At 38.8% G+C, this 26,134-nt stretch overlaps 1 protein-coding gene across 1 annotated transcript in view; it reads right to left on the bottom strand.

Moving 5' to 3' along the window:
• Nucleotides 1-24,686, bottom strand: part of WDR70 (WD repeat domain 70) — a 127,226-nt gene extending 102,540 nt beyond the window's left edge. The window contains exons 1-5 of the mRNA XM_033085319.2: nucleotides 24,622-24,686; nucleotides 24,469-24,531; nucleotides 24,278-24,361; nucleotides 22,132-22,246; nucleotides 19,161-19,362 (exon numbers count right to left, since the gene is read on the bottom strand). Coding sequence (XP_032941210.1) covers nucleotides 19,161-19,362; nucleotides 22,132-22,246; nucleotides 24,278-24,361; nucleotides 24,469-24,531; nucleotides 24,622-24,643 — 486 coding nt within the window. The 5' untranslated portion in view covers nucleotides 24,644-24,686. The remainder of the gene's footprint in view (nucleotides 1-19,160; nucleotides 19,363-22,131; nucleotides 22,247-24,277; nucleotides 24,362-24,468; nucleotides 24,532-24,621) is intronic.
• Nucleotides 24,687-26,134: the final 1,448 nt, after the last annotated feature.

Here is a 26,134-nt window from a genome sequence, read left to right as displayed (position 1 = left end):
CCAATGGCTTAGCAATTTAGAAAGGGTATTGCAAATAGAATCTCGGCATGATTGCAAGCACCATTTTTAAACATAAACATCATACTTCTAAAGTATAGCAAAAAGCCTGCTTGATCTGTCTTCTAGGGGCTACTTTTAGACAGATTACAAGAGGTTGTTGTTTTTCATCTAGATTCCAAAATCTCATTCAGATAAATTTCTAAATTTGTAACAAACCGTTGATTTATGAAGTCATTGTTTATATTAATGATTATGACCTGGGAATCGTTCTCACAATGTATATCAAAGAAATTCTCTTGAGCCTTTTCTAAAACAAGTTATAATAATTCATAAAACTGATTTAAATCTAAAATTGCCTGGAGTTATTCAAATTTCCTCTGCAGTTTCTGGGATTTAGGTTTACTTAAATTAAGTATTCCAGTTACATTCCACTCATATAACCACCCACCCGTTCAATCTTTATCTTCTCAGTTTCAAATATGTATAAATTTAAATAGTTCAAATTTGCTGAAACTGTATGTGCGACTGGCACATATCACCAAAAAGCACCCATTTTCAGTCAAGCCACAGTTTTACTACAGCAAAAAAAACCAAAACATTACTGCTACCTGACATGTTAGGAATGAAAAAAATCTCCAGCATTTTCAGCCAGGCATATCCTTTATTAAGGTTATTCCTTGGAACTGAATAGAGTGCTTTGTTTTAACATAATGGAATACTTCCATTTACTCTGCAACAGTAAAGCAGATCACACTACCATAGATCAGCTGACAATGAGGAGAAATAAAACAAACTCTGAAAGCTCTGTTCAGGTTGGTAGGTTTCCAAACCATAGCTTAATTACGAAATCAGAAAGGACAAATGATTTTGAACTTCTAAGTCTTGAAGCGCCAAATATTTAGTTCAGATGTGAACAAGCATTCACCTATTTTACATTCAGCTTGCGTAGAATTTTGTACTACAGAGTCCATGTGGGATTTCTACCACAAGAAATATGCCATAAAAGACACCCATGAAAGAAAAGACACCCATGAAAGAATCCAAATCCAAAACATAGGATGCATAACCAGACTGAACTTAACATTTGTTAATGCATAACATTTTTCAGCCAGCTAGCCAGTTCACTTAATTATTTACATTAAACTTGCTCCAAAACATCTTTTATCTAAACTATACGGATACTTTATCATTACCACCATTTGGCAAACTTTAGGGAATAAAGAGTATGAAGTTCTTTCACCTGACTCACCAAGATAAACCATGAACACTTAGATGTTTTTCACTCTTTAAAATAGCTTTACTGTTCTCTAGATTTAACCTCTGTCAAAATAAAAGTACTTATGAAGTATCTAACAATTCACAAACATGCACAAAGTTTAATACGTTTTTTCAAAAAAATATTCCTTCCCTCTATATATTTAAAAAGTCAATAATACTACTAAACCTTTGTAATTCATGTAGAAAAAACCCAGTTTTAGTTGCATGCCCTTCTAAGGAAGTACATTAAAATTACATATGCAGTAGAATAATTGTTAAAGACTCTTTTGTAAGTTGTGCAAGCAGTAAAATTAAGTCCACCAACAGCAATACAACCCTGGTATTACTATAGTCAAAATAAAATGCATTTTTCCTCATATCATAAAAGAGCCTTATGCTCATTTTAAGACTTCTGGTGAACATGTTAGCGTAGAATTTCACAAATATCAGGATAATAAACCTCTATACCAGTATAAGGGCAACTTCATTAGCAAGCCATCGTTTTTAAATTGTTTAAATTGTTTGTGTTTTAATGACCAAAATTGAAACAATACACCATAGGTATAAACCAATCCTTGACCTTTGACAGTGCAATGTATTTCACTTTTACATACCTCAGCTTCTGTCTCTGAAAAAATGGAAATAAAAAATACCTATTTCAAGGAATCTGCTACAAGGTCACCAGCAACAATGATGGAGATTTTCACCTAGGATTCACCTAGGATTCCCTAGGGATGCTGTTGTTCTTAGCAAACACACTACTATCAGCAAACTAAACCATTACAGCAAGAGAAAGATGTCCACAGACTCCACTTTTCAACAGTTCTTCAACTGTTATTGTGAAATGTGGTCATTCAAAAGTTTACTTCAGGATCTTGACAGACAGAAATTTATGTGTACCATCCCACCTAATGACAATGACTGCAGTTGTCTACAAATTTATCAAATAATTAGGGCAACAAATTAAAAGCGTATGTGTGTGTATGTGTGTGTATGTTCGCGTGTTTGTCAGCTAGTCATGCAAAGAAGATCTGCAACCACAGGGTGAAGGTAGGGGGACAAGGGTTAAAAATTACAGCATGTCTCTGTTACTGCAGGAAGGAAGAACAATTTCCTATGTAGCTTCCACAGCTGGTTCCAATTCCATTACTGTTTCGATTACTAATTCTCCCATGCCACCCATAAATTACCTTCAAAACATTAACATTTAAGCTTTCTTATAGCAGCACAATTTTATGTAATGTGACATGAGAATAAATTGCTAAGTGACTTTAACTATGCATCCGGAAAGAGGAAAATATACATTTATATTGTATGGACTTGAAGTCCATGCTTGGTAGAAACACACCTTCCGTCATGCTTCACTCAGGTATATTCTTTTATATAAAGATTATGGCAGAAGAAAGAAGTGCATTATGGCCTGATTATGTATCTCATATAGGTAAAATGGCTGTAATACCCAACAACACAGCAATATTTTTCAAGATGTTCAAGGCAAGTACTAAGCACTAGGTTAAAAATTGTGACCAGTGCGAATGTCCTGGCTTTATTTAGCAAATAATTGTAAAATGTTCTGCCCAACAATCAAGAAACATGCTTGTCTTCTATGCATTTACATGGCATTATTTAATACAGTATCTAAGTATGTTGTAGAGACCTCCAGCATATTGTATCAAAAATACTGATTTACACACACGTAACATTGTCTGAAAATTCCAAATGGTTACAATTAAACCTCATGTGACACACAAACAGGCAGAGAGACATTGGTTTCTAAAGAGCAGTCAAACTATAACTATTCAGTAAGGCTCAGTTCTGGGTTGTACAGGAAAAGAACAAAAGACCTCAACACATCTTTCAGCAGAATGTCGCCCATGTTAAATCCAACAATTACAGTCATTCCTTAAGGAGCCTGAAGTATACAAATACACAGAAGTAATGCTTTTGCTTTTTAACCCAGACTAAGATAAAGATCCATTGTCTTGACAACAGGCATTTTAGCTGTGAGCACAGAAAAAGAACACAAAATCTCAACATCATACCTTACTGAAATGCCTCATTTCACTGATTTTTACTGACATTATTTAAGATCTCATAAATTTTTCTTACTTCCTAACATATAGAAAATGTAGATTAGATACAACCATGATATCTCTCCTTATTCAACAGGTTTCTTGATCTTCACAAGGAGTTACTGATGATAATCCATACTATACAAAGGTTACTTGAGTTACAGGAAAAATCTTCTTCCTTTTACAATATATAGATTAAGTTTGTATAATATGATTCAAATGAAATTGCTATTAATTGTGTATATAATAAACTTGTTAACCTAGCTGAAATGGACTAACAATAATATGCATCTTCAACTTGTTCATAGCAGATAGTTACCAATATATATTTTAGCTCCTACCAATCTAGTACCAAGATGGTAACTTCAAATATTCAGATGAAACTCTATAATTACTTTCTTTGCAAGAGTCGGGAAAGAAAAGTACAGTCCACAGATACAAAGAACTCCAGATTTCAGACCACATATCTACTACATATCTGCTGTAAAATTTTCAGTATGACAATTGGTTTTTCTACTTATATATTTTAAATATAAAATGTCCCACCTTGCTGGTATGCTATGCTGATGCTCCAGTAAATATTGTAGGTTTATTGAGCTGCTCAGATTCCACCAAGACAGAAATCATTATTAATGCCTATTATTTACAAACAATCATTGAGTAGTTTAAGTTGATAGGGACCTATAAAGGTCATCTAGTCCAATGGGCCTGCAGTGAACAGAGATACCTTCAACTAGATCAGGTTGCACTGACCTCTGTTCAACCTGGACTTGAATTCCTTTTCTAGGGATGGAGAATGTACCATCTCTCACTGGGTAAACTATTCCAGTGTTTTATCAGCCTCAGAGTATAAAATCTCGTAGCTAACCTAAATCAACCCTCTTTTAGCTCAATGCCATGACCCCCTGCTCAATAACTACAGACCCTGCTAAAATGTTCGTCCCCACCTTTCTTGTGGGACTCCTCTAGGTACTGGAAGGCTGCAGTAAGGTCTCCTCAGTGCCTTCTCTTCTTCAGGTTCCAATTCTCTCAGTCTTTTCCTCATACAAGAGGTGTTCATCCCTCTGAGCATTTTTGTGGCCCTTCCCTGGACTCACTCTGAAAGGTCCCTGTCCTTTTTTTTTATGCTGGGACCCCAGCTCTGGATTCAGTGCTCCACATGGGTCTCATCAGAACAGAGCAGAGGGGCAGAATCCCCTCCCTGCCCAGCTGCCCACCAGGCTCTGGATGCAGCCCAGGTTTTTGGAGCTGCAAGCACACATTGCCAGGTCATTTCCAACTTTTCATTCCTAAGTTCTTCTTGGCAGGGTTGCTCTCTATGCCTTTGCCCTCCGGAGATGTAAAAACAAAAAAAAAAAAAACCCCGTAATAAAGGGGCTTTGTGCACAATGCTTATGTTACAAGTGCAGTCTTGCTGTTGTTGAGAAAACAGATCCATGATATTTCATACCTCCTCGCTGACTGATTGGTTCCTAGGGAATGCGTGATTCCATAACTACTGTTTCCATTAAAAAAGCAAGCTCAAAAAAATCCTCTAGCAGATCTTCCCCTGTAATAAGCAAGTCCAACCTGCTATTCTATCAAAAAAGAAACAAAAGTAAAAAACACACCAAAAATGTGTGTGAGAGAAGCAAAGACCTTATGAACACTTACTAGCTTTTCACAGGAAAGGCTGAAATGGTGCAAAGGAACATATGACCCATAAAATAATCTGAATCAAATGCAGTCCAAGATTTTTCGCTCATATTCGTTCCAATTCCCTGATATGGACATATTCCAGACAACTCGTAAGGAAGCCAAAACAAGGATTCCCAATTTTGCATAGTTTGCTGCACTTGGGCAGAATTTAACTCCTGTTTCTGGAATTCATTCTGTAAGCCCAAATTCTTCATACTAACCTCATGTTTGACATCGCCCTTGAAAGTGTGATGCATGAAATGACATGGTTTAGTTCTGAAACTAATGCTAGCTCACATAACACCTACTGCTGTCCCAGACTTGACTGTTTCCCAAGCCTCTTAAGAATTTACATTTCATGTCTTGGGAACCACACAAAATTGACAGTAGACATGCTTACAAAACAAACTATTTTGCAGTGAGTTTTTCAATGTCATTATTCTGTTTACAGAAAAATTGCAAAGTATAGGTCATTTGAAGGCACTTTTCTTTACATGCCTGCTTTCAGAATTTACGCAGTTTTCCACATCATACATTTCAGATACTCAGGATCCTCAGTACATTTAGCTACCACAAGTAATATCCAGTCTGAGATGGCAAAAATGGATCTCCATGTAGAGAATGATGGCAACCCCTTGTCTTTAGTTTCTTCTCATGAGATGTGATAAACCACTACAGAGAGGGAGAACTACCATCATTTTTAGTGAGTAAAATTAGGGAGTTTAATATTCACTATATAAAGCAATTCTTTCAGAAACAACTGTGTTGGGCAATCTATTAAAATGGGGAATCCTTTAAACCCTGACACTGGCTAAGTTGTTCCTACCTGTTAACCACTTACCCTTAGAATTTCATTGTAATACAGAATTAAGGAAATAGAGAAAGCAAAAGAATCCTACTTTTAAAACAAAATCATTAATTTGAGACAAAGAGGTACAGAAATTATTAAAACCCACATGCATTCTGAAATCCTCACAGTCACTGTGATACTGAACAATTCCAGTAGCATGGATCACAGGTGAGGGACCAAGCTAGAAAGAGTGAGCAAATACATATAAATAGATTTTTGCAGCTGGTTGTGGATATCAAGGACTTACAAGTATCTATTAATACTGACAGGACTGGGCAGATAAAGATTGTACTATTAAAATTTTGCACAATACAGGGAGTGGGAATACAGTCTGGCTAAGACTGGAATTTTTCATAAGGTTACATATTTGCTCCAAATGATATTTACTGCTCCAGTGTCCAGTAACTTGCACTTAAAGAACTCAAATAACCAACATGCTATAATACAAACTGCACACAATTTAACCTACCCACTCCAAAGGGTGAAAGACCTGAGATGACCTTCTTAGAACTTGCAATTACAATAAGGTATGGTATGTTAAGCCTCATGCTTATAAAGTAAGCCCTTCTCACTGTAAAAGTGCCAAGCTGAGAGATACATTGTCAGTGTGCCTCCTGCATGCCTTTTCAGCAAGAATGGCACACAGCAAGGTCAGGCAGTGCATTGTCGGGGCTGCCTCAGAGTATTTTCAAAGCCCCTAAAAAAATCTATAGCTAGCTTGTTTTCTTTGATGTTTTCACAGGTTAAAGATAAATTACGTATTATTTATTCAACTTATTTCAAATAGAAACATTCTGCACATGTTTGGATTCTCATCAGCCCTTGGCCTGCAAGACAAACTTCCTAACACAGAAAGTCTAAACCTACCAATGATCTTTCTTTAAGATGATCTCTGGTTCAATCACTCCTGATTTAATTTTCTTTATCTACTAAAAACTTCAATACCTACAAGGAGCTTTGAACCAAAAACAAAGAAAGTTCTAGGAAGTTCTAGTTTCTGGGAAATTCTCCTGTTTAATTTACAGTAAATTCACGAATACAAGCCGCACTGAGTATAAGCCACATCTCTGGGTGTTGGCAAATATTTCGGTTTTTGTCCATAAATAAGCCGCACCTGAATATAAGCCGCTCTGTCGTTCGCAGCGAGGACCCGCGTGCAACAAAGTTGCCAAATACTAACAGAACCGTGGCAGGGCGGGGTTTACTGGCTCAACTAAGGCTGTGCAGGCTCGGCCCGCTAGGGGCTGCTGACGGGGCCAGGTGGCCCAGCCCGGCGCTGCCACTTGGGGCTGGCCGCCGCCTCTGGGTTCGCTCGCCCCGGCCCCACTCATGCCACGGCGCTGGTCAGGCACGGAGAGCACGCCGCGCTCCCACCGCGGCGCTCGCCGGGCACAGAGCACCCCCTGCTCCCGCCACAGCGGCGGAGGGCAGGGGCAGAGCACCCCCACTCCCCCTCGAGCCGCGGCAATGGCGGCGCAGGGCCCCCGTCGGCTCCCCGGGCCGCGGGAATGACGGTGCGGCCCCCACCCTCCTCCCCAAACCGCAGCAATGGCGGCGTGCCCCTCCCCCATCCTCCCCTGGGCTGTGGCAGAGGAGGGAAGAAGAGAGCTCTCCCGCCTCTCTCCCCGCCCCCCGTGCTGCCTGCAGGGAGCCAGGGCAACACAGTAACACTGTAACAATTGCGAAATGCCGGCTTTTACTGGCAGGTGCTTGGCTGGCACGTCTGGGGTTGTAAATGTCAGAAAATTATTCACATATTAGCCGCCCCTGAGTATTAGCCGCACTTCCGGATTTCCACCAAAATTTTTGTCAAATTGCTGCCGCTTGTATTCGTGAAATTACTGTAATTCTGAAAGTGAGTCAATTACCTTAGTAGGTATGTAATCATAAGAGAAAACACAGCACAAAAATTTGGTTTTAAATGCTCAAATATATACATATATATATATATACCTCACTAATATTCGAAAAAAGTGAATACACAAGAAGTGCCAAGATTGACTCCAGAAAAAAAAAATCTTCTTACTATACTTGGAAAGCAAGCAGGTTTGATAAATACATAACCATCAGAAGGAAACATGAATCTGCAATCCCACGTTTTTAATTTCTTTTTCTTACCATACTTTGGAGGTATTCCACACTTTGAAGTATTACTCCGAGTAACATTAACTCTCCTTTAGACACCCACCTGCAAGATGAGCTAGAAACGAAATTTTACCAGAGTACTTGGGTAACTTCTGTGATATTTTCCCACTCACTCAAACCTGCTTGCAGAGTCCATCATGGGGATAATCCCTAAAAGTACTAGACATAGTTGCCGCTTCCATTAATTCCTACACTATGAGACAATTCTCAAGAGGTAAACTAATGCAAATTGCATTAAACTACAGAGTTAAACTACAGCTGACAGCTATTATATTTTTTACAGGATAGAACCAGTTTTCATAACTATCATGTGAATTGGGCAGATGCTTATTTAAAATAGCCTTATAAATAGCATAGTTATAAACGATTGAGATTTAGTTACATTCATTTTACTCAGAGGAATTAATATTTCTGCTGAAAATGCACTGAATTACTTTACTACTACTCAGTCACTGAAAAGAGAATGCAGTTTCTTACTTGGAAAACAAGACTTTTAGAAATCACAGGAAACTACCATCAGGCTTTCTCATAAATTCACTATCTATTCAATGTATCACAATTGTCTTCCCTAAGAAAAAAAATAAACAGACAGCAATTGGATGAAACCTTACACCATTAATTTAGAGATAATTGAAAGGATCTGCCTTTAAAATTGGAGTTGTCCAATGCAAAAACTTTACTACTTACAGGCTTGCACTATCACTAATATAAACATTAGTTATTTTAAGAATACTTTTCATTAGTTCCTTTACAGAAAGGAGAAAAAGATGAGAGTCACAAGAGATACGGATACAAGCAGGAATGAACAGAGAGGACCAACAGAATGCCTGATCCCTAAAAGGCACCTTAGGAAGAGCAAATAATTACAGCAGAGTACGGGTCTGAAAAAAAAAAAAAAGAGCCCCAAACCAACTGGCTGTGCTCACCAAAGAAAATGCTAGATAAGGCAGTATTTAATCATAGAACTGAGAAACAACTCTGAAGGACTCTGAGAAAAGAAATGCAATAAATGCCAAGTAAAAATACCATTGACAGAAAAGAAACCCATGTCAGAATTTTTAAACTATTTTCTATTGAGATGTACTGTGAAGTTTACTCTGGTATTGCTATTTCTAGAATTTAAATTTGAATGATACACTTGTAATGAGTCAAAAATTATCACACTCTTATGTGTGACCCAACATTTAACCTTGTGTGCCTGCAAACTCATGCATGGCATCCAAATGAGACAGCATTTTTTAAACATGAGGAAAGGTAAATGTATGAGAAAACCACAAGTGATATAACAAAACCAACAAGTACATGGGGATTTACGTCTTCCCCAGAATTTTAGTATTTTCTACAGGAAAAATGTATGAAGATAAAAACCAATTTATTTCTAGATGGTCTAAAGGCATCTAAAATGGCATAGAATGCTCATAAATACCAAGATTTGACACTGTAGACCAAGAAGAGGTTGTCCTTAAATGATTCAGCCCTCTGTGTCACAGTGATCTTATAAAACAGGCATGTGCAGTTTGCAGACACTGAGGATGGTTAAGCTACTTGAATTTTCTTCTGAATTTCCATTTCTGATATTTTCGGTAGGCAGTAGAAAAGGTAGCAAATGAACTTCAAGAAAGAATGTTACTGAGAAATATCTTTATTCATACATTTAAGACAAGAGCAGTTACTTTCTTTTGCAAGAGACATAGACTGACGACCTGAACTGCAAAAAGTTACAAATCTGGTGGCACTGAAAGCCAGCTGATGCCCAGAGATGCCACACAGAGCCTGATATGTACATTTACTTTTTCTCCAGAGACCAGCATGTTCCAGAACACCCCAAGTAAAAGGCTGTTTAGAAAAAGATATATAAAACCAGACATTGCATGAAACTTTTAAGATTACTGAGCTAAGAAAGAAACACACTGCTGCATACATCCTAAGTAACTTCTCCATCCTCCATCTAACCTTCCAAAGTTGACAATTCCATTCTTAACACAAGAGAAAAAAGGAAAAGGCTGTATGTATAACATGGTTTCTTTATTTTTTTTTGTTTCCCTCTTTAAATGAAAGTAATAACTCCTACGGTTTGCAGGTAGTACATAATAGAAAAAGAACATGTAACACACACAAGCTACTAGAGGCAGATATTAATATAAATTTTGTCCTGATTCAAAGGACACTGAAACTCTAATAAAGATTATAAGCTCTTTCTGACACCTGAATTGATCTAGAACTATACACCCTACAGTAGGTGATGGGAAAATATCACTATATTTGTGATATTTGTGAAATAATTGACTGAAAAAAAACAGGCTAGACTTTCTAACATTTCCATGAAAATAACTCATATCAATTAGAATTCTAGCTTCTGCTTTCATTCTAGATACTTGCATTAACTAACTGAATAGAATAATTCTTCAAAGACTTTTTTTTCTACAACAAAAGTTTTGGTCATGTGTAGAAAAAGTTTATAGCTCTTCTAGAACTTATTTCCTTCGTTGTCCTGGATCCAGCCATGATGGGGCATGAACACGACATTATACTACTCAGTTACACCTCATGTCAGTGCCAGGGCAGGGAAAAGAGACTCTTCCAAGAAGAAAGGCATTCCCTTTCCAGTCACCAGAAGCCATTCACCTCTGCTTAACTGTCCCAGGCATGGAGACTGTTTCCATGTGAATCCCCTCCTCTTTGCACACTTGGTTATTAATATTCTTGCTTTTACTCTTTGCTTTCATATCCATTGCTGTTTCCAGCAAATAGTTCTACCAATAACATTAATTATTCTAATATTGTTCACAACCCATGATCTCTGCCTTTTGTGTCCCCCACCAGAGGGAGCAAAGGAAGCAGCTCATGGTTTTCTTTTCAATGGGAGTACTAAATTGGGGAATACCATTCCCAAAACATGACTAAGTTCATACTCATTATTATATGAAAGATGACCTAAGGGGCCTCTGTACTGCAAAAGGTCACTATGACTGACTGAGTTCAACCCCTATTTAGGATCTTGTGTTTCACCACATGAGAATGCTCACTGAAATTAATTCCACGCATCCAAATAATTCAAATAAAAATCTTTATTAGTACTAATTATTCTAAAAACTGGTTCCAAGCTAGCTGCTAGAGGGCTGCAGAAACTATGCAAGACTACTAAAAGTTCCAGGATGGCTGGTGTGCATCTGTGGTGTTTCCACTGCTCTTCTATGCAATTGTGGGGATTAAAAAAAAGAAAGAAGTATATTGCACAAGAGTTAAGAAGACTGCTCTACTCATGAGTTTTTTATCTCCACCTTGAAAGTACACTTTGCTGCAACACACCATGTGTTTTCACTTATTAAACACTGGTTAACTAATTAAAGTTGGAAATAAAAAAGAAAGTCACAAATCATGCTCTTTCTTTTCTTTCTTCTTTCCATATTTAGTTATTTGGATATTTATTAATCTTTAGTTACAATGGTACATCAAATAAACATTCATGAATAGTACACAAGGTAATGCAGTAAAACACTGTCCAAGATTCTAAGAATTCGAAAAGAATTTTATTAGGCTTTAAAATACAAAGAAAAGGATAAGCAGGAGTAAAGGAAGGAAGTTCAGTGTAAATGCTGTGTGATCTGGATACTGTTAGCATCAAGTATGTATAGTCCCTGTATACTGCTAAGTGCTCACCTGCAAATAAGAGTTGTCATTGCAGCAGCTGTAAAACAATGCATGTGGTAGTCTCATATTCATAAAAATCCAAAGACATCTTTCAAACAAACAGCAGACATTCTTAGAGTCAACAAAATTGCTCTCCAAGGATTCCATTGGAGTGGTCTGCAGTTCCAATAGTTTAACATAAATCATTTGTTCATCAAAAATCCTGTGAAAACTTGTTTTGGAGATGAAGTGTAACTGCATGTCACTTACACTCTTCCTTCAAATCCAATCCTTTTAAATTATTTATTCATCCCCACCATAAATATTTCAAATACTTATTATCATCCACTTCATTTTCCTCTTGATTCAAGCAAAAGTGCTCTGTATTTCTCATTATTCTGTTTAGAGCACAAACAACTTTTCAGAAAGATAACACCCACATGCCAAATACAGAGAAAACCTGCTCTCTTCAATTTGTGTTTTCCACAGTGATGCCAACAAGTTCGACCATTGCTGCTAGTTCCCTGGACAAATTTAGAAAGATTTTATATATTTTAACACTGATAGAAATAATATGCTATTTGTGCTTCTTTTTAAAAGTATATTGAAAATCTGTTGCAACTGCCAATAAATGCATCAAGCATCGTGTAAAGGGGTAGTCACCACTTTGTTTTGACTGTGTTTAAGTGGCTTTGGTTCCCACAGAATAAATTAATTGCAGTAGCCTCACCTCCAAAGATCCCAGCTTCTACTGGAAGTAAGGAAAGTAATATTCAGGATAGAATGTTCATATACCATTGCACATACCAATGTACAGCATTGCATATATCATTGCATGTACCATTTCATACAGTATTATTTAACAAGAATGGGCAGTTGCAAAGCACAGTCTTGTGACTGAGATAAATAGGCATAATATGTGCTTAGAAAGATTTTTTTTTTTGCTTAAGAGGTAGGGCACAGATTCGTGCAGTCTCAAAGTGATGCATAATTTAAACATACATGGCAGAAAAAAAATTAAAAGTCTACTATCTCTCCCAGCACAGTAGAGGACATTAGCTTCCACAAAATCTTCTGGCTATAAAGAAGTCAAGAGGTCTTGGAGGGATGAGCATGAGGATCCCATGTTTTAACCATGGAAGGTTTACAGGCACAGCATATCTAGCCTTGAGATGAAGAACACCTTGCAGCTTAACATAGTCCCCTCTTCAAACACAGGAGTGGTACCAGTAGCTCCTGAAGAAGGCTTTCTACAGGCAACACCAGCTAAAGACGAGCTGGTAAAGGGTCTCTAAACGAGCTGATAAAAACAGGACATAAGATCTCTGAACTTCATTTAAAAGGGCAGTAAAAACTACAATTGTGTTCTGCATCACATTTTATTTTATACTGGTAACATCATCTCTCTCTAACTTTGAAGCACCTCACAGTCAACAAATATATGCCTCCTAATGTTCACACAAAATATTTCTGGAAACAAACTCACAGGACCCTAAGTATCTATGTGCAGGGAAAACATTCTAAAACTTTTCATGTTCTGTCATATTACAAATTAATTAAAATCCATACCATCCACCAAAAAGCAAGGCATGATATACAGCAGAGAAGGCTTATCCTTCCTGAGTTCTGCTGAATCAAGCAATAGAGACCTTGCAAGTATTCTCCAGGAGCAACTGGCAATCATGAATTCTAGGGCACTCGGTTGAAGAGCAGATGAGCAAATACCCATGCCTTTTTATCAAAGACCAACATTCCCTAAGGGAATTACCTTGTTAGCTTTCTCTCTGTATGATGATCTCTGTTTCTTAAATTGAGTATTCCTTTCTCCACAGTTTGTTTGATTCTCTCACATTGGAAGACAGAGATTGATTATTTTGTTTTCTTCTAATTTTTGCAAACTTTCCAAATCTGTTTTAACTCACTTTGGATATAATCTTTCTCAGTCTTTGCACCACCAGTAACTACATCAATGATCCTTTAAAAAACACCACAACTCAATTCCAAGTTTAATATAAATAAAATACATTTACTTAATTTTCATTTTTAAGAGCTAAGAACATAACATGCATATATATGAAAAAAATGTTTGCTTCATGTTTATATAGGAAGGTAACACACAAGAAAATTGAAAGTAATGGTTAACTGCTACATATTTTTTTCTCATTAACTATGAGGATTTATAAGATAATTCCTCTTGCCCTCAAAACCACACTCTTCTGTCTCTCTTGCATACAAAAAATTGCTTTTTTTCAGCTTACTATACTTTTTTCTCTTTAGACAAGATGAAACATGACTGGGTAAATAAGATTGAGCAGTTATAGGACAGACAATTCTCAATCTAAATCTTACAAATCCTTAGAATGACTAAAAATTTCCATAACATTTATTTATCTTTAAAACACCATAATTTTTAGTTGGGTACGATGGCCAAAAGCTAATTGGAGCAATTACAGTCTACTTAAATTCTCCCTGTAAAACAGCAGGAAATGGCTTCCTTCCATTCTGGACAAGTATTACTGGTATGTCCTGTTAAACTTCTGGAAAAAAAATTTAAAAGATCTTCAAATAATTCTAAAACCTGAAATACAGCTATGCTATCATTTTGGAAACAGATCAAATCAGAGTACAGCCTTGGGCCGAGAAGAGGCCCAAGGCTGTACTTGTTTCAGGGACATAATTACAACATGATTAGTATCCCTTTGGTGCTGCAGGGAGAAAGAATTCTCTGTTCCAAAGGAGAAAGAACTGTAACTCAGCTCCAAACAGAAGGTAAATCCTTGCAAAGCCATCTGGCAAATTCTTCAACATTCACCTTTACTTGTTGCCTCAGGCCAGAAAAAGTGTCACAAGATGCTAAAGTTTTGTTAAAGATCTCAGTACATTTTCTAACACCATGTAGAAGAGAGTATTAACAGATACACTCTCTGTTACTAAAGTCTTCTAACATGTGTCACCCATTCACTTGAAAAATGTTTATGTCCTAGATTTAAATCTATCTACCTACCAATCCTGACACAACCCTTCTTGCCAGTCTTTGTCCCTATTCAGACAGATTTTGAGTGCAGATATCAGACAGACACCCAATATATTCTGCCAGGGAAAAAGAGCTGGCCAAGCCTCTATCGTATTTTCCAATCCAAAATTTACCACATGCAATATTGCCCCCATTATCCATTTGCCCTTTTGCAAAATAAGCTGTTTCCTCTTTCACAGGTTTTCCTGAAATTTTCTAGAACGGTTAAGATCACCCAATAGATCAACCTGAGAAACTTCATACTACAGAAGATGCTCGCTCCCTCCCTCCCCTTCTCAGCTTACGACCATGTGAAAAATGGACACTGATGCTTGCACTGGGTTCTTTCTTAGAAGAAAAGGCACCACAGAAAATCAAGTGCTGATCACAACTCAAATAGCTAGCTTTAAATTTCCTCACTCCCCAAATTAATGCAAGCCTTTTATATAAAACAGGACACTAAACCAAAAGGAAAGTATCAGAGGGAATTAATACCAAATGTACCTACTGTCTTTAAAATGTACTTGATTATTCCTTAGATTATTCTTTACACTACTACAAAACAAATACTGTAACACAGTGGATAAATACTCACAAGGATACTGTGGTTTGTTAAGAATATTCACTTTTGACACAATGGAAGTGAATGATACTACATTAGCAAGTCATTTAACATAAATATTGATTTGTTAAATGCAACTAATCATCAATATCAACACAGATTTAACACAGAAAAATCCTTTAAAATAGCACCACAAAGACTTGTATATATCAAATGAACTTATATCAATTTGGGAAAGAAAGTACTTCAAGTCCAAATTCACACACCTAAGGCTCTGTTAAAAAACTATGTTTGGTTTGTATCAAAGGTGATTTATGCAAATCACAAAAATGTGTAATACTGAAAAAATACCAGCGCCAATTCAAAACATTCAGCAATTAACTGCTGTTAGTCATTTTCCCATAAAAACACCAAGAAGGTCTGAAAAATTCCCATCAAAGAAAATAACCACCAGCTACTTCTTCAACCTTAATGTTTATCAAGTAAAATGATTCATGTGAGCTGGGCAGTCTTGGACTCAAAAGTTGTCTGTCTCGTAGCAAGACCAATCTGAGAAATGTCTCTACTGACAGTTTGCCATAAGAAAGTAAAAACAACTAAACAAGCAATAGTGAAAAAATCCCCACATCTAAAGTCAGGCTTGAGAAGCAGTGTGAAAATGTCAGGGTGAAGCCTGTATTTTGGTGTATTTTATCTGTCATACAAAATTCAAAGACTTTGGATCACAAATTATACACTGCAACACCTAGAACTACTAAAAAACCCTTGATTTCTTCAGGACCAAAACCACAGATACTCGTCTTTTGAAGAAATTACTTCAGCAGCAAAATATGATAATAAAAGAGAGACAGTCTCACACTACAACTGCACAAAAACATACTCAGCTTTCAGTTTCTCGTGTCTCAGTTCTGCACCCAAGCATACCAACAGCAGGCTATGTACAAGCAAAAGAAAGGAATCACAGAGTTCTCATAACTGCAACACCTGCCTTCCTTGGGGCTCGCAAGATCATACTGTGATCACCAATCGATCAACAGGAAACCAGGAAAGCACAGCTGCTTCCTGATTCCCTTCACAGGAAAGAAAATAACTGAGTTCATGAGCAGCAGTAAGGGAAGGCTCTAGACCCCAAAGGCCTCTGGCATTCACACTGACACAAAATCTCCCCAGTTATAAATTAACTGTTTAGACTGAAAACCCACAAGTCTCATATTTCTGCTGCTCTGCTTATTCTCAACCAAATCTATTCTAGACTGTTTTGTAACTATTGTCTTCAGTTCAGACAAATTTAAATCACACCAGACTACAAGTTACCTTTCTGTCTGAAACTTTTCATTAGGGTCTTTTGACTCTGGTCACCAGTAACTTCATTTCATCAAGCCAGTTGTAGTATTATTCAAATATGTATGAATAAAAAATTAATACCAGTGTCTTATCAGAAATTAAAACAGCTAATCAGCACAGTGACTACTGAGAAAGACAGGCTGAAGTAATTTGTTTCTACAAATTGTTTGCCTTTGGCATTCCAGAGAAATTGGTAAAAAACAAACAGTGATTTTAATATAACATGACCCATAGCAACTAAACCCAGTGGGTCTGTGATGGCCTCAGGAACAGAGACCGACTCCACAGTGCCCTAACAGCTAAAAGTTAAGAAAATCCCTGACACAGATCAACAGTGAGTAAAGTTGGGTTTATGTAATTCTCAAAGAAAATTCTGGATTTATGTCTGCATGGCTCCCTGAGACAGAGCAAGTCATCTGTGGGGAACAGATACAATCACAGGAGGTGCGGGACTAAAATGTACAGTCCAATAATTAAAGAAATCCATAGGCAATAGTGAACCAAGTGATTCAGACAAAGTGATATAAATACCTAAGACACCAGAATTTCCCATCACTTATCCCCTGTAGTTAAACAAAAAACAGAAAACAAAACTTCGTCAGCACATAAGTTTAGGCTCACTCTAAAACAATTAGTTATGTCATGGATTAAGAAGCTCCTCTCAAGCATTTTAAAACAAAACATGCAAGGTAGAGATGTTATAGAAAAAGAACAAAAAACCTGAATTCCAGTAAAAAAACAAAAAAAATTAAAAGGAAAGCCTTGGAAGAGCTGGAAAATCAGTGGTTTTTAGAGTATGGTTTACATTTGTGTAACAGGACATACAGGTCTTTTTCTGCTACCAGATGGTACAAAACAGCAGTAAGTAAGGCTGTTTTCACAGGACTTCTATCATTGTTATTACACATGGAAACCATCACGCAAAACCCAATGCCACAAAATATTCGATCCAGGCAGTTTTGAAGAACAAACATCAAACCATTATTCTTTTCACAGAATCATCAAATAATCAAGGTTGGAAGAGACCTTTACAATCATTTGGTCCAGCCCAGCACTACCACTGTAACCCTTAAACTACTAAACCACATCACCCAGTGCTAGATCCAGATGCCTTTTAACTAAATAGAGGAAGGCTCATTAACAGAATATCTGTGATATCAAGGTTAGGCTGTCAGGCATTCTCTTGATTTCAACACACATAGAAAAAACTGTATTCTTAAAAACGAACAGGTCTGGCACTTACTTAGAAAAAAGCAAATCAAAACAAACACAAATAAACAAAAACAACCAACTAATCAACCAACCAAAAAGCTCTCAGTTACCAGACTTAATTTCCTAAAAACAGTCCTGGCACAATTGTTCTCCCTAGATTCAAGTCCACCTCTGTCTCCTCTTTCTCGTACAAAATTCTGCATATGCTTTCAGAAACAAACCATCCAAAATAGTCATATTAAATATTTATTTATCTAGTTCTTTCACAACATGAAAAGAAAAAAGTAAACAATATACAGTAATTTCATTAATACAAGCTGCACCATTTTGACTAAAATTTTGCTCCCACACTGGAAATGCAGCTAATACTCAGGAGCGGCTAATGTGTGAATAATTTTCTGATATTTACAACCCCGGAAGTGCCAGCCAGGGTGCCAAGCTGAGCACCTGCCAGTAAAACCCAGGATTTCGCAATTGTTACAAATTGGTTACTGTGTTGCGCAGCAGGTGGGGCCAGCTCAGCGCTGGCAGCGTGTGGTGGGGAGGGAGGCAAGGGAGCTCCCTCCTTCAGGCGGGGGAGATGCAGGGGGCTCCATGCTGCCATCCCCGCGGCCCGTGGGGTAAGTAGAGGGCTCCTGCCCCCGCCTGCCGTGGCAGGAGCAGGCAGGCTCCGCCCCTGCCTGCCGCCGCCACCACTGTGGGAGCTGGGGTGCTCCTTCCCCTCCTGCCTTCGCCGGTGCGGGAGCGGGGGGGGCTCCGTCCCCACCCGCTGCCACGGGTGCCGGCAGGCTCCGTCCCCGCCTGCCACCTCAGGGCAGTGCCGGGCCAGGGTGAGTGAGCCCAGTGGCAGCGGCGGCCGGCTCCGAGCAGCCCTGCCGAGCATCCCCACCGAGCTGGGCCCCGAGCGGCCCCGTCAGCAGCCCCGAGCGGGCCGAGTCCTCACGGCCCGAGCCGAGCCAGTAAACCCCGCCATGCCGCAATTCTGTTACTATTTGGCAACTTTGTTGCACGCGGGTCCTCGCCGCGAACGACAGAGCGGCTTATAATCAGGTGCGGCTTATTTATGGACAAAGAACGAAATGTTTGCCAACACCCAGAGATGCGGCTTATAGTCCGTGCGGCTTGTATTTGTGAAATTACATTACATTAGTTGCTGATGCTAAATTTCCCTTGAGACTCAAATGCATATTTTTGTTTTAAATACTGATATTTTTAAATGAAAATAATTATTTGCATTGATGAGTTATCAGAAAAACAGAAAAACTGGAAGAAAAACAGAAAACCTGCATTTTGAACAAGTCATATATCACCTGGAAATTCCATCAAAAACGAATGGCACATATACAAATTAGAGCCCACTCACAGGATTAAAACATTAAAGAGAAACAAATTACTTACATTATCTTCCTCCTCTGTATCATCATTGTCATTGTCGTCATCACTATCCTTGAATCCAGGGGGAAGTGGTGGTCCAATGAATTCTTCATCATCATCATCGTCAGTATCCTCAGCTGGACCTTTAGCAGAACTCTGTGATTGCATAGAAGGACCGCTTAATGCCTCATCTGAGCTGTCCTCACTTTCACTACACACTGCCTCTCTGCAAGGAAAATGTAAAACATTAGTATTTAAAAATGTTGTCACTTCCACTGTAATTTTCAGATAAAAGGTGTAGAGCACTCTTGCAAATCAGTAGACACCAAAATTAGTAGCAAAACGCACACTAACTTTCATAGTGTAGGCCCACCATCACCTTTTGAAATACTCACAAGTGTTTCAAAATTTCCATTAAATTACCACTCTGCTGTTGCCTAAATCGGTTGTGCAAACACATTATTTTTGGCATATGGAAATTTCTGAAAAGCTGAGCTGTGTCTATGTTCCTGCAGTTCATTCAAAACAGCCGTGCTCCCTCTGCTGGCAGTTCCCAAGCCACACCGCTCAAAAGGGTAGAAAGTCTGTTCAGAGTGAGAAGCTCAACTTTCAAGATTTTGTTTGGGAGCTTATATTTTCAGAATTTTTAAATAAGCAGGCTGAAAAAAATAGTCTTCTTTTCCTGTTTTTTGTGAAACTACAGAAGTATTGTTTTGTTTGGGTTTTTTTAAAGTTTAGGTTATAACATCAAAACTATGATAAAAAACACAAAAGTTCAGGAACATAATAAAAGACTAAGAAAATTGACATACATAATTGTGACAGAGAATGCTGCCCTGCTTTGCTTCCAGAATTAGCTGTACAAGCATGTACTAAGCTGCGTGAAAAAAAATTTTTGCTTGTTAAGCAATTGAAACTGTGTTTCAGGGAGAAAAGAGAATAAACTAAAACCAACATGACTTTGGACCTCAGATGTTACAGAGAAGAACAGGGTTTGTAAGCCTAATAGCTGGTCTAATTTAAAGAACTAGACCAGAATATGATTATCTCACAAATCTAACTCAAAAAAAGCTTCTCTTACTCTACAACAATGGGAAAATCAATATCCTTTTAGCAAAGGGAAGGTTTTCCAGCATGAGAGGCACGGACTGGAATCTTCAGAGTTCCTCAAGTAACCTATATTCAAAAGTAACTTCATAATACTATATGCAAAGTGTTGCATTTTGAAAGTTGATATGCATTCCTACACTAGCAAACCACACATCTTTTCCCCAAAAGCCAAATTATTTAATCAGTTTTCGAATTAAACTGAATGTACCCTCTGCCAGTGAGAAGGATGTATAGAACATAATGATTCAAGCAGGCCATTCCAATCCTGAGTCCAAAATATTCAGATCTTTACACAGACAGCCAAGAACAGCATCTATCTTTCTTCCTAATTACCTTTACCATTCTCTCATTTGCTGGGAAGGAAACTGATCAAATCAAACATTTCAGTATTCTGAGGGGCAGCACAGCCTCTCTGCATGTGACATGGCCAGAGCTGCAGTGTAATTTTTCACCACAGTCCAAGCATGGCAGGGACAGCCAAATTCTCCAGCAATAGCTACAGGTATCCTCTGTCCTGACGGGGTTAAAGTCAAACATAAGAGCACACCAATGCAGCTAGAGCAAAAGCACATCTACCTTTTTAGCAGCAGCTGGGAGTGGTGCTGACAGAAAGGACAAAGCAAATGGTGTTTCCATCAACCTCCAGTCTTACAATCTTACTCTACTAGCGGCTGTACAGAAAGATGAACCAACCATTTTGCCAGCCCCTTTCCCAGGATTCAGAAAAGTGTAAGAAGTTTTTTTTTTTGCTTTCCCTCATTACCTCCTCAGTAAGTAAAACAAGTTGTAAGAGGGAAAAAAAAAAGAAAGCACTAACAGAGCATAGATGGCACACTGAGAAGAGCAAAAACAAAAAACATTTTGAGAGCTGTGCTAATATGTGGGCATATCCCCCCCATGCGTTCATTCTCTGCACATCACTCAATTTTCTCAGGTTTTTCCTTTTCATATACAAACTGATTCTTTCATTTCACAAGATGTAATTATTATACATATGCATAAATTAAGTACCATAGCTGTTGTAAACATTGCTCTACAGGGATAGCTCAGGAGAAAAAATAATTATCAGCTGTATTTCACATCATTTTGGAGTGACATTTTAACAACTGAAAATTAGTATATGGACTGCTCTGATAATTTAAAAAAAAACTCCAGTAATTTAAAAAAAAAAAAAAATTCAGTAAACCATTGCCATTATCAGAGAATAAAAGATGCTACGGATATTAGATCAACCCATAGTAACTAAAATCTTTGTTACAAAAGTAACCAGAAAATCCTGTATTTCAGACTAAAATTGTCAGTTGCAGGATTGCTCCTCTGAATTAAGACTGAGTCACAACAGTATGTCTTTCCAGTTTCCTGGTTTTACTTCTAAGAACTAAGCTACATATTCTTTTTTATACGGAAATACAAAAATTCCCTGAGAGCTTTTCATGTTAAGCCCTTCCTTCTTAATGCTCAGTAAAAAAAACAAAAACAAAGAAAATGTACTAGGAGTAGAGTTCTGATGAGTTATCAGAATTTAAACTGTAAAATCCATAGCGTGCATATTGTTTGCCAGAAACAGACAAAAGTTTAAGAATAAACTTCAGACTGAAGTAAAAGAAAAGCTTATTGCTCTTATTCTTAAAAAAGTACACAGAACACAACCAAGGAGGAAGCAGCAATTTTCCCTATTAAATATACATAAAGTCAGTACTTGCAAATATTGACACAGCTTAAAGAAATAATTTTTTTAAAGTTTAAAATCAGTATTTCCACTGAAATACTTAAGATTATAAAGACATATTCACACAAGCTAAATGATACTCATGTTATCCAAACAAGCCAACACCCTCTCCAGATAAAAAAGTTGTACATGGAATTTCCCACCATATTCAGGTACCTTTTAGTTAATGTGGACCCAGGTCCTGTCGTACTGGATGCTGAAACTGATGAATCAGTGCATGAAATTCTAAACTCCTTTTCAGCCTGTTCTTCTTTTTCTCTTTCGCGGGCCTCTGAATAGCAAGAGTGCAGAAGAAACAGCCTTTTAAAAATACTAAAACTATTGGCTTGCTGAGGACAGTAAGAGTTTTTTTTCCCTTACAGACTTAGATTAAATACTTGAGAAGGTAACAGCAAATAAAGGATTTAACTGAAAATACTTTTTCATATATATTAAACTTCTTTTGTTACTGCAATGATCAATCAAAAAACATCAAAAGGACAACGTGAACACCTCCCAGTTTTTCATTTGTACATGTTACTGAACATAAGTTGGACCACATAAGGATGTTGATATTTCAATTACTTTCAATACTATACTATGATCACTTTAGAGAAATGTTGATGTTTTCATAGCAAAGGGAACTAAATTAGTGCAGTTAAAAGTATACAGTTGTGTAAATAGGTGAATTTTAAACATGGAAAATAAACACAAAGTGTTGTTTACATTAGTAGTTCATGCTTACTTCACTCACTGAAAAAGAATCCCTATGGAGCACTGCAACGAACTCAAACAAAAACTTCCATTGCCTATGAAATAAGTAGGGGAGTAACAGGTAAAGCTACTATGTTGCTAAAAGTTCACAAATAACTTCCATTAGGGAGAGAAAAGGAACTTCCTTTCTATACAAAAGACACTGCGGTCTATTTTGCCCTCTGCTAGATTAAAAAAAAAAGAAAAACATTTTTTCAGTGAAGCTGGCAAATACTTTCTACTGAAGAGAAACATAAACAGCTGAAAGATACAGAACCAGGAAGCACATTTTGATCTCAGCTCCACAAATCGGGTAGTGAGGGAGCCATATCCAAAAGTTACCATGGTCATTCCAAAACGTGAAAAAGCAGAAGTGTATATCAAGAAATCTGAAAATAAGCGCTCACATTAAGCCACCCCCCCAACACATACAGATTCTTGATTGCTACACTCTCAATACTAAAATTTGTTTATAAGTTAAACAGCTGAAATACAAAGTTTTATAACTTTTGGCAAAATTATCAACTTTATAAAGAAAAAAATAATGTATTTCTTTTACAGGTATAAGCCTAGAAACCTGTGGGGGGTGTGGGCTGGGATATGGTCTGCTGCAGGGCAAGGGAGAGGACATACTTCAGATGCAGGTCAAGATATCTGGACTTAAAAACATTGTATTTTTGCAATCACTTACTGAGTTTCCCTACTAAACAAAAATATTATTGCAAATAATAGTATTATTGTAAATAAACAATCTCTCGTAAGGAAAGATAGCTCAACCTGAACAAGTATCAAACATAAAAAGGTTTCCAACATGGACATACATTGCTGTGTTTAGATTCTGCCAACGCAAAAAAAAAAAAAAAAAAACAGTGTCTTAAATTACAAAAAGTCATTGAGCCTCCAAAGAGGTCTGATCTGGTTCTGTAAAGAATCAGAACAATAAAAAAACATGGCATCACAATAAAACAAAAGGCAAACATTCTCCACAAACTGGCCAAGGGGAAGGAGAAAGCATGAATAACTGGGTTGGCATAGGGATTTGTAGAACATGCATGACTGTTCTCAGACACCTTGTTTGACCTGATGTTTGCTAGATTACAGGCAGCAAATTATACCATTTTCTCCATCTCCCACTCTTGAAACAGCAGTCCCAAAAAGTGCCCACTCCCAGCACAGCAGAAGGCAACGTGGTCATATACACTTCTTATTCACCACTCTGCTGTCAAGATTAAAGCTGTCTGTACCAATTTCTTTTAAAAAATAGATACACAGCTAAGTAAAAGAAGAAAGGAAAGAGCTTGTGCTTTTCCTGTATCTGCAAGCTATGCCTCACAACGGTACTATGCACATGCACACTACTCTGACACCCTCAGACAACATCAGCAAATTAATAACTCTACTGTTCATCGAGGCCCAAGCTCTCTCTCATCAGGGCTGCCTTCCTCGAACAAAACTGCGTTTCTGGTTTTTTCTCTACACAGTCAGTCCGAGACCCTTCAAACACCGCCCTGAGGGAGCAAATCAACAGATGTTTCAAAATGCAAAAGCCGACTACGCTCGCACGTCTTACCCAATACTTTCCTGCTCCTCTCTACTGCAGTTCTTCTCGTTTGCTCAAACATAGCTTCGAGGTCGAAAGTCCGAGCCTTCTTCCCTGGAAAAGAAGCAAAGGAGACTGGAACACAAGCCCACCTGGGCCTGACAGGCCCCACGGCTTCGCCCCCCGCTCCGCCAGCCAGCCCCGGCCGCATCGCCACGCACCGAAGCCGGAGAAGCCCATGGTGGCCGCCAGCTGCGGGTCGGGTGTCCCCAGCATCTCTGCATCTGCAAGGAGAGGGGAGAAGAAAGCACGGGCGTGAGTGGGGGCCGCGGGTGAACTGGGCCCGGCTCAGCCCCGCCGCCCCCGCCGCTCACCGCCCTCGGCCGCCGGCTCCATGCTACGCCTGCCCCGGATCCACAACAGGCGCCGGCAGGAAGCGGCCGGGCGGGGACAGCCGAGCTTCCTTCCCTGCGGGGGAACGCGGCGGCGCCGTGCAGTGGGAATTCGTGCTCCTCGCAGCTCCACAGAAAACTAAAGCAGGTTTCTGCGAGGGTTGTGCAGACGCTCTTTGAGCGCTGCCAGGCTTGGCGCCGAGACAATGTGGAGCCTCTTCCAGGGCGAAAGAGGCCCTCTTCCTGAGGGGACCACCTGATGTCCAACCTGAATTTCCTCTGGCAGAGCCTCATTCCTTCTCCTCCTCTCCTACCGCTGGTCTCCGGGGAGAGGAGAGCAGCAGGTCCCCGACCACTTCCCCCGAGAGGAAGGTGTCCACAGGCTGAGGCTCCCCCTGCACCTTCCCCAAGCTGAACAAGACAAGAGACTTCAGCATCTTAAATCTTGGCCTCGACACACTTAATCATTTTGCCCCCCACTGCTCCTGACACACTCTTAACGGTGCGATGTCCTTCTTAAATTGAGGCTCCCAGAACTGCACATAGGACTCTAGATGGGGTGTGCAGCCCCACAGCACAGTGTAGAATGGGATAGTCACTTCCCTTGGCTGCCAGCAGTGCTGTGCCTGATGCACTTAACAACATAGTTGGCCCTTGTAGCTGTCACTTTAGGCACACTCGACTCATACACAAATTGCCAGCAACCCAAAAACTCAGATTGCTTTTCAAGGAGCTGCAATCCAGCCTCTCATCCCACAATTTCTCTGTGCAACCATGATTTCCCTGCCCCGTATGGAGAATCTGGCACTTGTTAGATTTTAGATGTTTGATCAGCTCTCTGTCCAAATATCTGTTAGGCTCCTCTACCATGAAGACAGTCAAACAGTTTTTCCTGGTTTAGTGTAATCAGACTTAGTTCCTGCAATCAGATAATTAATAAGAACATTAAAGAGCACTGTCCCTAAAATTGAACCCTGGGGAACCCCACTGGTGACTAGGCACTAGCTTCTTGAGAAGATAGAAAATTTCATCATTTGCTGTTTTGCTGGTTTCAGCTGGTGTATCTACACAGCGGGTAATACACAGGCTGAACACAGTGATGATAATATAGAGGTATTTCTGTTGTTGCTGGGCAGTGCTTGTACAGATCCAAGGCCTTTTTTGCTTTTCAAGCTGCCACATTGGCAAGGAAATGGAGTGTGTAGGAGGCTAGGAGGAGACACAGCCAGGCAAGGTGACTCAGCCTGGCCAAAAAGATATTCTAGACTATCATGCTTAGTATATAAATTGCGGGGAAAGAAGAAGGGGGAAACATTTGGAGTGATGGCATTTGTCTTCCCAAGTAACCATTATGCATGATGGGATCCTGCTCTGCCAGACATCACCAACACCTCCCTGCCCATGGGAAGTGGTGACTTAATTCCTTGTTTTGCTTTGCTTTTGTGTGCGGCTTCTGCTTTCTGTATTATACTCTCTTTATCTCAACCCATGAGTT

This window comes from Catharus ustulatus, chromosome Z, assembly GCF_009819885.2.
Source record: "Catharus ustulatus isolate bCatUst1 chromosome Z, bCatUst1.pri.v2, whole genome shotgun sequence".
Taxonomy (NCBI): domain Eukaryota; kingdom Metazoa; phylum Chordata; class Aves; order Passeriformes; family Turdidae; genus Catharus; species Catharus ustulatus.
The sequence above is the reverse complement of the archived record's forward strand: the minus strand, read 5'-3'. Positions and strand labels throughout refer to the sequence as shown.